Source organism: Chelonia mydas, chromosome 7 (genome assembly GCF_015237465.2).
Source record: "Chelonia mydas isolate rCheMyd1 chromosome 7, rCheMyd1.pri.v2, whole genome shotgun sequence".
Taxonomy (NCBI): domain Eukaryota; kingdom Metazoa; phylum Chordata; order Testudines; family Cheloniidae; genus Chelonia; species Chelonia mydas.
This window is the reverse complement of record NC_057853.1, coordinates 119666253-119681848: the sequence shown is the minus strand read 5'-3', so window position 1 is coordinate 119681848 and position 15596 is coordinate 119666253. Positions and strand designations below refer to the sequence as shown.

At 47.8% G+C, this 15596-nt stretch overlaps 1 protein-coding gene across 2 annotated transcripts in view; it reads left to right on the top strand.

Moving 5' to 3' along the window:
* Positions 1-15596, top strand: part of SUFU (SUFU negative regulator of hedgehog signaling) — a 118882-nt gene that overhangs the window by 66978 nt on the left and 36308 nt on the right. Inside the window, exons 7-8 of one of the 2 annotated variants that reach the window (XM_037903628.2) lie at positions 2325-2481; positions 4101-4212. In XM_037903628.2, coding sequence (XP_037759556.1) covers positions 2325-2481; positions 4101-4212 — 269 coding nt within the window. The remainder of the gene's footprint in view (positions 1-2324; positions 2482-4100; positions 4213-15596) is intronic. The other variant, XM_037903629.2, reaches the window with a different exon arrangement.

The following is a 15596-nucleotide window of genomic DNA, read 5'->3' as shown; positions in this document are numbered from 1 at the left end:
CTGGTAATGCCCAGCTTCCCAGTAACTAGTGAGGGGTCTAGCGTGTGTTTAGATTGCATTGTCTTGTGTGGGAGGGGGAGGTTTGTCTTTAGCACAGTGGTTCCCAACCTCTTCCAGATGTCAAAGTCAGATTCAGGACTCACATAATTCGTCAGACCACTCTGTTTATTAGCAAAGCGCTTTGCCAGTGCACCCAGATGTGAGCCCCTCTCTGAGGCTAAAGATAACTTATTTATACAGCTAAGCCAAAGCCAATTTAACATAAGAGACAAAAGGAAGCAGAAACTGAGAAATATACATACATATCTTATTTGCATACTAACGTTTACCAATCTCCTAGCTCAGTAGGAGCTCTAAGTTAATTAGTTTGAGGACCCATTGTCTCACACGCCTTAATGTTTCTCTTCCTGACAACTATATTTCAACAAACCCTTCAAGTAGCATTTCTTTAATGAATTACAATTTCAATATAATTCATTCTACTTTCACACAGACAACTGTCTGTTAGCCAGCCTTGGGACCAAATGCGGCCCGGGCATAAGCAGACATGCTTCCTGTTTGAAGTCAATGAGAATTGTGCTCAATTAAACCGGGGCTGAACTTGGCCCTAAGATGACAGCTATATACTCAGCAGTGTTGGTTGCCTCTGGCTGAGCTGTGTGGATCTTGAACTGCTCTGAACCCATCTCACAATCACAAGAGCAGTCCACACTGCTTTGTAGGTTACAGCATTTGCAGGTGAGTGTGGGTGACAGAGGTACATCAGGGATTAGCAGAGATGCTTCTTGTTATAGGAGTTGCAAAATGCGAAGTGCTCCCAAGACTCCCATGGAAGTCAATGGGAGTTGAGTACGCTAAGCACCTAGCAGGATTGAGCTCTAAGGTAGAGATAAGGAGTCGTCCTTGCTGATACTGGAGTGTGTATGTACCACTTGGAGAACCGTTCTTTCACTGAATGACTGAAGTTGCTTCACAGTTTGCTGGGCTTCTCACTCGTATTGACATGTCCTTGAGGTACGCGCTGCAGCAGAGACGTTGGGAGCACCACTGAAGGACGCTAGCAAGGGAAGGGCGAACCTGACTTGATTCAGTGCTGAGAAATTTGCTCTGGTTTAGTGGAACCCTTAGAGATGGCATCAGTTTTGCCTATAAATAGAATGACCTCCACCCTCTTGAGCTGGCTCCTAGCCCTGATCCTTGTGTCACCAGTCCAGAGCATGCAAGGACCTCACAACATAAGCAAGAATTTTGGTAATTGCAGACATTAAACTTGAGGTACCTCTGAAGGTGAGGATGGGGTACATAGGTAATGCAATGTAAAACTGGACAGAAACGCTGGTGGTTGATGTTTTACTTTAGCTTGGAGTCAGCCTTTTAAACCACTGCAATGGCAGAGGCTTGCACTGACAATCGGGAAACTCTGAGGATACAAATACTGCATGTAAGTTTCCATTAAAATCTGATGACTGAAAAACAAGGTTCAGAACATCTAAAATCCAAGCATGCTTGTGTCAGTACATTGAAGCAAGAACTCTATTTAAAACGTCGCTGGAGCAGACAAAACTGTCACTTTTACTATGTACAAATTGAAACCAGGAAGAAAGCTCCACACTTGCATTCAAATGCATCCAGTGAATAGAAGCTGAGTTCATCTCTGTATTTCAACCTTAAAGTGGTTTAGCTTAATAGCATCCCCTAGTGGTGAAAGCTGGAAATCCAGACTAAAAATAGTTCCTTCACTAGGTAGGCCTACACTTAAATTTTTGGCTGCGGCTCAAAGTCTGAATGTTGCTAGCAAACAAATGTGTGTGTCCTGGAAACTTTTGGTGTCTAAGAACGTACAGTAGTGTTAGTCAGCACTTATTATCTGACATCCAAAAAGTCAGGTGTGGGCATACTCACCAGAGTAGTCTGTGTGCTGGGAAATTCTAACTCCAGAGGTGCAGGGCATTCATGTGTTTGTAATTAAAGGGCGTGTTATGCAAAACCTCAGAGAACATTGCACAAAAAGTAATTGCTCATTGCTACATTCATTGAGTTTATCTGTAGTTTGTAACATTGATACAAGGTTAAGAATTGAATGAAGAGTGGAAGTAATCTGGTCATTTTGCAGAGAGATAGTATATCCACTCTTATTGTGCTTTGGGTCTTCTAGAAGCCTGTCAGAGGTCATAGCTTTAGTCGCCCAGGAGCTGATTTGGAAGGAAGCTGTTTTGCACTCAGCTGGTAACGGGTGAACGGGTGAACTGCAAGACTGTGCTGCTAACACCTGCTTAGATCCAAACCACACCCAAAAAAGTCATGGCTCTTTGGATCTTTTCAAGCAGGAGAGAGTCGATAAAGGGATTGAGACAGATGGCTCGAACCTGAGTGGAGTGAGCGCCAAATGTGCCTGGGATGATCTGAGCCGGCCCCCAGAGGACGACGAAGATAGTAGAAGCATTTGCATTGGAACGCAGCCACGACGGCTGTCTGGGAAAGGTAAGAGTCAGTTGTGTGCGTCCCCCCATGTCCCCCTCCCCCCGCCCACCCGACATTCCCCATGTACTTGAAGCATTTGGTTTGCGTAGCCTTAGGACTATTCTCCTGTAGAGCTTGAAAGTTCACATTAATGTTGTGCCCAATCTTCGGGTATATTGCAAACCCCAACCCTGCTCAACGTCAACCTCTTCAGAGAAGGAGGGAATTTATTGTTTCAGGTGACTGAGTTTTTAGCTTTGTTTTGGGGTGAATTCCAATCTGAAACTCCAGAGTAAAACTCGGGAAGCAAGGCCATGTGACGTGAAACCAGAAAGGTTCATCAGACACCTCTGCAAAATAGTCGTGTTTCCCGCCTGGCTCTAATTCTAATATAACGTTTTCAAATGTTAGCTATCAACTTGGACTGACGTTGCTTGTCGCAACAATAACTCAAATGGTACCTGTAAATAAGGGGCTCTGGAGAACAGGCTGAGAACGTTTGGCGGATCCTTCTTATAGTGAGGTGGCATTTTGGGTTACACATGGGGTAGATGTGGTGCACACATGAGTGTGTGTAATTTAAGTCCTGTTTAAATGAGATCTTTCAAATCCATATAGATTTATTACAATAAAATGTGTGGAAGTCTCATTTATAGGAGGAGTTGACATTAAAAGCAAGTAATGATGGTTTCTGTAGACATAATCAATTAATATTTTTCTTGTCTTCCTTTTTTTTAACTGAAAAATGCAGTCTTGGGGGTATGTAAGTCATAGTACATAAGACACCAATTCCCCCTGTCTCCCCAGTCTCCCAAATGAAAAATCTGGGACATCTATACAAAGTCATATTTATGTTATGCCCTTCAGATGATTCTGAAATGCTTTATGTAGAGTATTTCACTCTAACTTTTACAAAAGTAGGGGGAGCTTCTTAGAAAAGCTTGCATGCAAATTTCCTGTAATGTATTTGTCTATCAGACATTATTGAAAAAATGTAAAGGTTAAGGACTGCACTGAATGTGTATTTGAAGCTAAATGTGAAAATTAAGTTTCAGGCTGAACTTTTGCCCCGTGTAAAATTCAGTTCAGTTCGTTTCTTTCTTGGAGCCCACTCACGAGTGTGTTTAAATTAACTGACAGGCTTGCAAAGCCAAATGTAGAAGTTTAGGGAGTCGTCTTTAATTAATCTGATAGAGATAAACTTCCATTGTCACCTGGTTTGGAAAATTCTTAGCATCTAAGAGTTAGATGTGTCTTGAATTCAGGCGATGCTGGGAGAACTTTTTCTCTATGAAAAGGGGTGGATGAGATACCTAATTGCTTAACGTTGCCCCCTCTGGATGACTTCTTACCAAAGGCGCCATTCTTCCTTGCTGGAAGGTTGGATATACATTGGGGGCACCAAAATGGAAGAATTGAAACTGACTGCAGTGAAATCACTTCATAAGCCTGAGGTGTCATGGAGAGCACCTCTTTCTGCACCCAGGCAAAGGGGGTGAGCGCAGTCAAATACCTTTTATAGAAACAGACACCAAAAGAAGCTGGCTTCCTCGGGTTCTCATTAGGTGTTTTGGAGGGTGGGGGTGTGTGTGTGTGTGCGCGCGCGCACTAAATCATGTTCAAACAAACTCTCTTTGCAGATACAGAGCAAATCAGGGAGACTCTGCGGAGAGGGCTTGAGATTAACAGCAAACCTGTTCTACCTCCAATAAACACACAAAGACAGAATGGGTTGAACTATGATCGAGCACCGTAAGTAGGATCCCGTGCTCTTCAGATGTGGGGAAAGGAGAGTAGAAGAGTTGAGAGTGAAAACAAGATTATGGCTTGGTGGGACCATTACATCGGGAGTAGGGGAAAGGGTAACAGTGGGTACTTGCTGTCTAGAAACGCAGAGGGAGACGAATTTTTCAGGGTGGTTTAATGCCATAGTAAATAAAGAGAGATCCTGTACTGTGGGATAGTGTTCCAAAAGAAGCCCCTTAGCTTGAGTTGTTTTAAGTTGGACTGGAAAAAGCACTGGAGAATGTATTGTAGGGAACAAAGCTGCATTATCATCCAGAGAGTTAGCTGGACTAGATAACACTGTAGATCTTTTTCCTATGTGACTTCTGAGTTGGTCAGTGCATAGCAAATGGCCTACTTGCTCAGACATCTGCAGCCCGTGCATTTTTGCCTTTTGGGGGCTTCCCCACTCACTGAACCTGAGACCTCGTTTTCAGTTACCATTGGTACCATTTGCCCTGAGAGAGAGCAGTGAAGGAAGACTGTTTAGCAATGCTGTCATGCCTAGGAGCACCACAGTTTACCTACCTTGAATGGTTGTATCTGGAGGGTCTCGCTTTCTTCCCCCCCTCCCTTCTCCCACTTCAGCCTTGGTGCCTTTGTCCAAAGAGTAGAGGTCAGCGTGAAATCTTCCTTTTTCCATAGTGTCAGAAATGCTGACTATCCTTCAAACTGCTCCTTTCCCTTCACCTCCCACTGTTCGCTGCCATTCCTGTGCAATTTCATTCTTAACTGAAGCATCTTAGCCAATGTAATATCATTCTTAATACTTCATTCTAGTCCTCTCGTCCTTTTTCCTGTTTCTTCCTCTCTGTTCCCTGTTTGACTGATCGAATCTTTTTGGGTCACAGGGTCTCTATGAAGCACTGTGCTAATTCATGATGCTATATAAATATTAAGTAACATGAAATACATGTGGCGTGGCTGTTTTTTAAAAAGGCACTTGAGATTTTTCATCATTTAAAAAATCATTCTTAGATTCAGTATAACAATACTATGGGGCCAGATTCTGACATCTTTATTTATACTGAGTAACATCTTGCTCCGTGAAGAGTGGTCCCATGGAAATATTATTATTATTTTATTATTATTATTATATTTTTACTACTTTGTGGGATAAGATGCTATTTGGCGATCACATCTGCTCCTTGGAAGGTTGAAATTTACCAAAAATCTTCCCCCGTGATGCATGTATGCTCATCTGTTATAGGAGTGCTCCTGAGCAATGTGCTAATGGTGTGGAATTAAATAGGCAGTACAACTCCTATGCTGACAACTTTTCAGGGACAGCAAAACATTTGAGGTCATTGTCAGTTTGAGAAAGTGTCTGACATACAAGCACTAATGTTGGACGGCAGCTATAATTCAGACAAGACAGGCATTCAGGGATCAGATAAACAGGGCTCTACTGAAGACAGAGCAGTGAAGCATTGGAGGGGGACTTCAGCAAGGGTGAGAGGTTGAACACCTGCATAAATATTGACATGTTTTTTTAACCGCTCAAGGCAAGGAGGAAGGTGAATCAAATATGGAACCTCCTGACCTTGACAGTGCCCACTGTAATGAATATATCTCTTTTCCTTATCTTATCAGTAATTCCCTGAAGCTAAAAAGATAGGGAATGACTGCTTCCCAGTATTCGCTTTGCTGAAAGATCAATAAGTTGTTTTGCTCAGTCTATAGTTACCACTTTGGAAACAGATAGCTATCCCCTGTTTCTCCATAATAGTGGATCTCATTAAGGGAAGACACTTCTAGAATGCTGTGTCTTTTTCCTGGAGTCACTTTGATGATAGCTAGCACCCTCAGTGCTAAAAGAGTTCCTCCCTCCCCTCCCCCGCACATCAAACAGCCATATGCTCCCCCCATGTCTTCCGTTCTTGCTGTCACCTTAGATGTTGGTTTATAAAGAGGAGCTTTACACTTCATGCTGCTGCTGTTTTCCCACCAAATCACTACGTGTGTGGAAGAAAGTATAGTGAAATCTCAACTAAGCCTTCTCTATCCTGGGAAAATGACTCGTGTTGGAAAATGTGTTAATACATTTTAACTAGCACAATGGTAAATCTCATTTAAGACATGGGGCAGTTGTGTTAACGAATATATTTTAACTAGCACAACAATAAACACATTTTCCCAGTATAGACAAGGCTAAAGAAACCAAGCTGATTAGGCAACTTCCTGCCCTAAGAGACCATCACAGGGTATCCTTGGACTCTGAGCAGTGTTAGATCAGATGGTGGGAAGAGCTTCACCACCATTGATACTAAAATTGCTACAACTGGTAGCAGTTCCATTTTTTTGCATGTGTAGACAAAATCAAATATCCAGTTTTTATGCAAGTATCTTAGGTGACAGCAAGGTTGAAAGACAGGGTGCATGGTTCTCTGCAGACTTCCTGTGTGACCTTGGGCAGGTCACTTAGGGTATGTCTTTACAGCAACTAGACACCTGTGTCCATGCCAGCTGCCTTGGGCTTGTGGGGCTCAGGCTCCGAGGCTGTTTCATTGCTGTGCAGACATCCGGGCTTGGGCTGGAGCATGGCCTCTAGGACCCTGCAGGGTGGGAGAGCCTGTGCTCAAAGTCTGCACAGCAATGAAACAGCCCCACAGCCAGAGCCCCGCAAGCCCGAGTCAGCTGGTCTGGGCCAGCTGCAGGTTTTTCTTTGCTGTGTAGACATACCCTTAGCCTCTCTGTGCCTCAGTTTCCATATCTGTAGAATGGGGGTAGTAGCTCTGCCCTCCTTCACAAGGGTGCTGTGAGGATAGATATATTGAATATTGTGAGGCTCCTCAGAAACTACACTGATAGGACTAGTGTGTGATCATACGCTGCACTGTTTACACCAGAACATAAAACATCAAATTGTGGCTTTTTTGAAAGCCATGTGAATAAGTCTGATGCTTTAGGGGGCTCTTCAGGAATGTGTCAGAAGTATTCTCTCAGCCAGGGCAAAGTGTATCTCATCCACTTTGCATGTTGAAGTCCACAGAATTTAAGGCCATAACATTTGCACCTAGCTGACAGTAAAATATTAAAATCTGAGACACAGGCAAACTCAAATAGCCTTATTCAGTAAAGTGTGTGCTGTTTGTTCCAAAGGCTTGCAGTTGCTGACCACTGTCTTTGCTTCCTACTCCTCGTTACAATAATGCGTTCGTGTTTAAATCAGCAAAACATTCTAGTTTTCTAATAGTTCTATGCATATACCTGTGTGGATGGGATGCAGACTTGGGTGTAATTTGCTAGCCCCGCATCATTACAACTGAAGCACTTGTATTCTAAGACCCATATTTCTTCTTCAAATGCTTGCTCATGTCCATTCCACATTAGGTGTGTGTGCTCACCACATGCACCGGTGCCGGAAGTTTTCCCTCCGCAGTATCCGTAGGGGACCGGCTCTGGCGCCCACATGGCGCAGTATAAGGGGCGCCGCCGGCTCCCCGCACCCTCAGTCCCTTCTTGCCACCAGCGACGGTGCTGGAACTTCTGCTGCTTCGGCTAGTGTTGTTTCGTGCTCAGTTCTTGTGAACTGTGAAAACCTATAATAGAGTTGTATGTAGTTAGTAGTTCTTAGTTACCCTTAGTAGTAGTTTCCAACTCTTCATTAGTCCTGAATGGGAATCAGCCAGGGGATGGGGCATGACCCGGTCCCCAGGCTTTAAGCCCTGTGATCACTGCAAATGGCCTATGCCCACCAATGAGCCACATACCACCTGCCTAAGGTGCTCAGGCGAAGGGCACATAAGTGACAAGTGCTGTATCTGCAAGTCCTTCAAACCTAGGATGAAGAGGAGCACGATATCCATCTGAAAGCGCTCCTGATGAAATCGGCACTCACTCTGGCACCATAGCAGTGGTCTGACTCCGCACCGAGCAGTGCTCCGACGGCACCGGTCCCCCTCCACGGCTCTGGTGAAGAAGCCGAAAAAGACTGTGAAGGGAAGATCCCCTACCTCCTGTAAGGGAAAGGAGAGGGCTGGGGGCGAGCCATGACCCGTGCTGGGCAGCTCAATGCCCCCATTGGGATCTCGGGCCCCAGCTCAAGTCGAGCGGTGCAGCCTATCCCATACTTCGCCTGCAACCCCAGATAGTGGTGCGGGCCCAGGCCAGCTTCAGTTGCCGTCGATGTCTGAAGCCCTTCAAGTGGCTCAGGAGATCCTGACCCTCCCCATGCCACCCACGCCGGCTCCAGCGGTACCCCAGTCTTGGGGAAAACCCGTGTTGGGACCTATATGTGTGTCCCCACCTCAGCGGCACCGTTCCCCATCGAGAGGGACGTCCCGCCAGCACTCGCCCGCCCGAAGCCGTCCTGCCTCAGGACTGGAGAGGCAGGCCCAGTGGAGCCCTCTTTGGTCCCCGCACTGGGGGCACTGCTCGAGGGACTTGAGGCGTACCTCACTGGTGGAATGGCGCAGACCCTCTGAGGCACACGCCATCCAGCAAGAACTCTGGGATCGGCCCAGACCGTCTCCAAGGGCCTGGTACCGATCTCGGGACCAATCAGACACCAGAGACCGCTGATCGCCAGGCCATCATCGCCCATCTCCAAGAAGGAGATCACCCTACTCAGGACAAGAAGGAGATCACCCTACAACCAACTCGTAGTAGCTCCCGGTCCCATTCGACATCCCGGTACTGATCGAGTAGCATGAGGCATGGATCGCCCGGTGTCTGATGCAGATCTACCGAACGCCGTCAGTCCATGAGAGCCTGACCAAGACAGTCCCGCTTGGACAGGTCAGCTTTGGGTCACAGCAACCGGCACTGGTCGGACAAGAGCCACCGCTCAGCCCGATCCTGGTCACCCGGTACTGATTGCTTTGCTGGTAGCTCCTGCTTGGAGCAAGGTTCTCTGACTGCAGGACAAGCCCTGGTACCGGCAGTGCTGTCTACATTATCGGCACCAAAACATATCCCATGACCCCAAGCACAGTGGCTGGTGCCATGGTACCCATGAAACCCCTGGGGGTTCACCCAACCTTTCCAGGCTGCCAGATCGGTGTCTGGAGCCTCAGAGAGGCCAGTGGCCTTGGTATCCCGTCACCCTCTGGTGCTTGAGGCTTCAGGGAGTAAGACCCCGCAGGTCAAGGAGGACCCAGGGGAGAAGGCTGTTGGACCACCAATGGACATGGAGGTTCCCGCGGCACTGGCATCATCCTCGTCATCACCAGATGACGCTATCATAGGGCCTCCTCACCCAGTTCCTCAGGATGACGCCAAGGCGCACCAGGAACCTTTTAAGAGGGTCGCTTCTAACCTGGGGCTCCAGGCAGAGGAATTGGAAGAGCCCTCAGACTCTCTGATGTTTTGTGTTGTTTGGCTCCTGCCAGGGTGGCTCTACCCCTTCATGAAGGGGTTTCCGAGATCTCTAATGCCCTGTGGCAGACCCCCTCTTCCCTGGCCCCTATCTCTAAAAGGGCTGAACGAAAGTACTTCGTGCCAACCAAAAGGCATGAGTACCTATATTCCCACCCAGCCCCCAATTCCCTTGTGGTCGAGGGGGTTAACCACAAGGAGAGGTAGGGACAACCCGGGGCCACCCCCAAAAATAGACTTGAGGAGGCTGGATCTTTTCAGATGTAAAGTTTATTCGTCTTTCAGCCTTCAGCTGAGAGTAGCCAACCACGAAGCCCTCCTTGGCTGATATGATTTCAATATGTGGCAAGCCAATGCCAAGTTCAAAGGGTTGCTTCCCGGGACTTCCAAGGAGTTCTGGGCGATCCTCGGTGAAGGCACGACTGCGGCCAGGGTGGCCCTCCAGGCGGAGTCTGCTGCTGCTGCCTGCACCATGGCTTTCGCTATCTCCACGCGGCGATCCTCCTGGCTGCTCCTCTCTGGGTTGTCCACCAAGGCCCAGCAGTCTATGCAGAGGACCTGTTTGCTACCAGACAGAACAGGAAATGTCACTGGTTTTGTTCTCGACCGGGTCTGAGCAAGGACTCCCTCTCCGATGTCTTCCTCCTATTGTGGTCAGGGAGCCTGATGTACGCGTTCCCTCTGATTCCACTCATCAGCAGGGCCCTGGCAAAGATCAAGAGAGTCACGGCACAGGTTATCATGATCACCCTGGCATGGCCTCACCAGCACTGGTTCAGCATGCCCATGAGCTTGTCAGCAGCCCCTACCTGGCCCCTACCCAACTGACCAGACCTGCTTTCTCAGGACCACGGTCGGCTCTTACACCCCAACCTTGGGTTCTTCCATCTCTCAGCATGGATACTGTGTGGCTGAACTCAGAGGAGCGGACCTGTTCGGAAGGAGTCCAACAGGTCCTCAGGGAAAGTAAGAAGCCCTCGACTAGACTGACTTACCTGGCCAAGTGGATGAGGTTTTCCTACTGTGTGTCCGAATGGAGCATCTCTCCCTCGCATTCCTCCATACAGGCTGTCCTGGACTATCTGCTCCATTTGAGAAACCAGGGCCTGGCACACTCTTCCATTAGAGTGCATCTCGCGGCCATCTCTGCTTTTCACCCACTGATCCAAGGACAGATGGTGTTCTCCCATGACGTGATGGTCAGATTCTTGAGAGGGCTAAGGAGACTCTTCCCACAGGTGCAGGCTCCCATCCCACAGTGGGATCTTAGCTTGGTCCTCTCTAGGCTCACTGGCCCACCCTTTGAGCTGCTGGGTTCCTGCTCCCTTTCCCATCTGTCATGGAAGGCCGCGTTCCTGGTGGCGGTGATGTCAGTGAGACAGGTCTCGGAAATTAAAGCCTTGACCTCCGAACCACCATATAGAAAGATATGGTTCAGTTGCAGTCCCACCCAGACTTCCAGCCAAGGGTGGTCTCCACCTTCCACATGAACCAAGACATCTTCCTCCTGGTGTTCTGTCCCAAACCACACAAGACCAGTGAAGAGAGGCATCTTTATGCCCTGGACATCCAGAGGGCCTTGGCTTTTTACTTAGAATGTACCAAGCCTTTCAGAAAATCAACTCTTCATCGCTACAGCAGATAGGATGAAGGGCCTCCTGGTGTCCTCGCAGAGGATTTCCAATTGGATCACCTCGTGCATAAGGGCCTGTTACGACCTGGCGGGGGTTCCGCTGCCACCAATTGTCAGAGCCCACTCGACAAGAGCACACTATCTTTCAGGTGTCCTCGGCGGCCTTCCTGGCGCACATCCCTATCCAGCACATCTGTAGAGCCGCAACGTGGTCCTCTGTTAGCACATTTATCGCTCATTATGCCATCACTCAGCAGGCCAGGGACGATGCTGCGTTCGGCAGAGCTGTGTTGCAATCTACATGTCCGTGAACTCCTACCCCCCTCTAGGGGTACTGCTTTGGAGTCACCTAATACGGAATGGACCTGAGCAAGCACTCTAAGAAAAGACAAGTTACCTTTTCCGTAACTGGTGTTCTTTGAGATGTGTTGCTCATGTCCATTCCATGACCTGCCCTCCTTCCCCACTGTCGGAGTTTCTGGCAAGAAGGAACTGAGGGTGGGGGGAGCCAGCAGTGCCCCTTATACTGCGCCATGCAGGGGCCTCTCCAGGGGGTGCCAGAGCCGGTCCCCTATGGATACTGCTGAGGGAAAAACTTCCAGCACTGGTGCATGTGGCGTGTGCGTGTGCGCACGCACACGCGCGCACACACACACCCTAATATGGACACCCTAATATGGAATGGACATGAGCAACGCATCTCAAAGAACACCAGTTACGGAAAAGGTAACTCTCTTTTCAGTTGCTGAGAGGGCTCGATCCTGCAGTTTGCTCAGCACTCCGGCCCCAATCCAGCACAGCACGTGCTTAATTGTAAGAATGTGAGTAATTCCACTGATTTTAATACCAGTTCAGTTTGTCCCAAAGTCCTAAGAAAAGTTCCTTCAGAGAAAATTTGGTTTTGGTCTAAACTCTTCAGGGCAGCTGTAGCACGAGTCACAAGATTGGACTTTCTTTTGTAGTTATTACTGTAGACAGTTCAGTTCCTGTTCTCCTAAAGATATGACTGAAAACACTCCTGAGGTTTAAAAGTGCATTGGACAATTGTTTCTCAAAATGACTGTTCGTTCCGTTCATAAACACCTATTAGTCAGTTCATAGAAATTAAATAAAAACATGTCTAGTAATCTTTGGAAATGATTTGTCATTTGGACCAGGATAACATAATACTCTGCTTCACGGCTTGGGAAAAATGGGGCTTATATGCATAAATATACTCATTAGTGACAGGTGTCAGAGTAGCTGCCGTGTTAGTCTGTATCCGTAAAAAGAAAAGGAGGACTTGTGCCGCAAGTACTCCTTTTCTTTATACTCATTAGTGTGCATTATCTGCTGGTTCGGACCTGCAGCATGGTGGGTGCTTTCTAGACAGACAAGAAGGGATGCTTCCCGCTCCATGAAGCTCGCGGACTAAGTTGCAAGGAATCTGTGCAGGAGCCAGATACTGCTCCGACTCCTGGTGTAGAAGATCAGTGGCACTCATAGAGTCAAGCTTTGTTCTCTATGTAATTTCTTAGCATAATAGGTCCTGGGCAGAGACCTTAACAGCCCCGGCAATTAATCCTCACAACACCGCTGTGAGGTAGGTAAGTGTTCTCTCCACTTTACAGATGAGGAAATAGAGGATAACTTAACTTGCCCAAGGCCAGAAGTTCAAAGCAGAGCCAGAATTGGAACCTGGGAGTTGTTAATTCTTAGCTCCCTTCCTGAATTCTCTAGGTCACTCTCCCTCTGTGAGGGTGTAACAGGGTCAGCTACTCACCGCTTGGCGGCACCTTCTCGTGGCTTGTCTGGGGAATTAGCTCGCCGCTGTCCAGGCCCTGTCCAGTGGTCACTCAGCCCCTTGCCTCAATCACTCGTTCTGTGGCTCCTCTCCTAAGCCACAATTGTCTTCCCCTTCCGGGGTCTCCCCAGAGTCACTCTTCATACATTGTTTTTGTGGATACAGACTAACATGGCTACCCCCTGATACTTGTCACCATGCAAGGCACGAAATTTAGCCGTATGGAGTGGAAATCCATCAACCTCAACAAAAAACTCACACAGATTCAGACAGACATCATCTTCCTCTCCAAGAGCAAACAGATGGACATCATACCAAATGGACTGAAGGTAAAAAATCCATTGCAATTGACATACTACACTGACTATGGTGAGAGACTGTGCCACACACTCTCAAAGAAACTGAGACGCCACCTGATCAGCATCCTGTACAGCAGACAGGAGAAGATCAAGAATGAGTTGTCAAAACTGGAGACTCTCATACAAAACCAACCTTCCACACAAACTTCCACGTGGCTGGACTTTACTAAAACGAGACAAGCCATTTACAATGCACACTTCACTTCTCTACAGAGTTAAAAGGATAGTAAACTAAACTCCTACATGCCACAGGGGGCTACAACAGTGGTACCCTCAACTCACCTAACAATATTGTTAATCTATCCAACCACACATTTAGCCTGGCAGTAGAGTCTGTCCTATCTCGGGGACTCTCTTTCTACCCCACAACCCCCAAGAACATGATCAAGTTCTGCAGTGATCTGGAAGCCTACTTTCGTCGTCCCTGACTTAAGGAATATTTTCAGCACACCACTGAACAGAGTGCACTGACCCAGAGGAACCCTCCTGCCCACACTACAAGAAGAAGAATTCTGCGTGGACTCCTCCTGACAGTCGAAATGACAGCCTGGACTTCTACAGAGTGCTTCCGCAGATGTGCACAGGCTGAAATCGTGAACAAACCGCATCACTTGCCCCATAACCTCAGCCGTACAGAACACAATGCCATCCACAGCCTCAGAAACAACTCTGACATTATAATCAAAGGGGCTGACAAAGGAGGTGCTGTAGCCATAATGAACAGGTCAGATTACGAACAGGAGGCTGCCAGGCAACTGTCCAACACCACATTCTACACGCCACTATCCTCTGACCCCACTGAGGAGTACCAAAAGAAACTACACCAGCTGCTCAAGAAACACCCTGCTACAGCACGGGAACAAATCTACATGGACACACCCCCAGAGCCCCGACCAGGGGTATTCTATCTGCTACCCAAGATCCATAAACCAGGAAACCCTGGACGCCCCATCATCTCAGGCATCGGCACTCTTACAGCAGGATTGTCTGGCTATTTGGACTCTCCTCAGATCCTACACTACCAGCACTCCTAGCTGTCTTCGAGACACCACCGCCTTTCTGAGGAAACTACAATGCATTGGTGATCTTTCTGAAAACACCATCCTGGCCACCATGGATATAGAAGTCCCATATTCCACATGAGGATGGACTACAAGCTGTCAAGAACAGTATCCCTGATGAAGCCACGGCACACCTGGTGGCTGAGCTTTGTGACTTTGTCCTCACCCACAACCATTTCAGATTTGGGGACAACTTATACCTTCAAGTCAGCGGCACTGCTGTGGGTACCCGCATGGCCCCACAGTATGCCAACATTTTTATGGCTGACTTAGAACAACGCTTGCTCAGCTCTCGTCCCCTAGCGCCCCTCCTCTACTTGCGCTACATTGATGACATCTTCATCATATGGACCCACGGGAAGGAGGCCCTTGAAGAATTCCACCTAGATTACAACAGTTTCCACCCCACCATCAACCTCAGCCTGGACCAGTCCACACAAGAGATCCACTTCCTGGACACTACAGTGCAAATAAGTGATAGTCACATAAACACCACCCCATACCGGAAACCTACTGACCGCTATACTTGCCTACATGCCTCCAGCTTCCATCCAGGACACATCACATGATCCATTGTCTACAGCCAAGCCCTAAGATAGAACCGAATTTGCTCCAATCCCTCAGACAGAGACAAACACCTACAAGATCTTTATCAAGCATTCTTAAAACTACAATATCCACCTGGGGAAGTGAGGAAACAGATTGACAGAGTGAGACGGATACCCAGAAATCACCTACTACAGGACAGGCCTAACAAGGAAAATAACAGAACACCACTGGCCATCACGTACAGCCCCAGCTAAAACCTCTCCATTACATCATCAATGATCTAGGACCTATCCTGGAAAACGATCCCTCGCTCTCCCAGACCTTGGGAGGCAGGCCAGTCCTTGCTTACAGACAGCCCCCCAACCTGAAGCAAATACTCACCAGCAACTACACACCACACCACACAAACACTAACCCAGGGACCAATCCCTGTAGCAAACCTCATTGCCTACTCTGTCCCCATATCTACTCTAGCAACACCATCAGAGGACCCAACCACATCAGCTACACCATCAGAGGCTCATTCACCTGCACGTCTACTAATGTGATATATGCCAGCAATGCCCCTCTGCCATGTACATTGGCCAAACCGGACAGTCCCTATGTAAAAGAATAAATGGACACAAATCAGACATCAGGAATGGTAA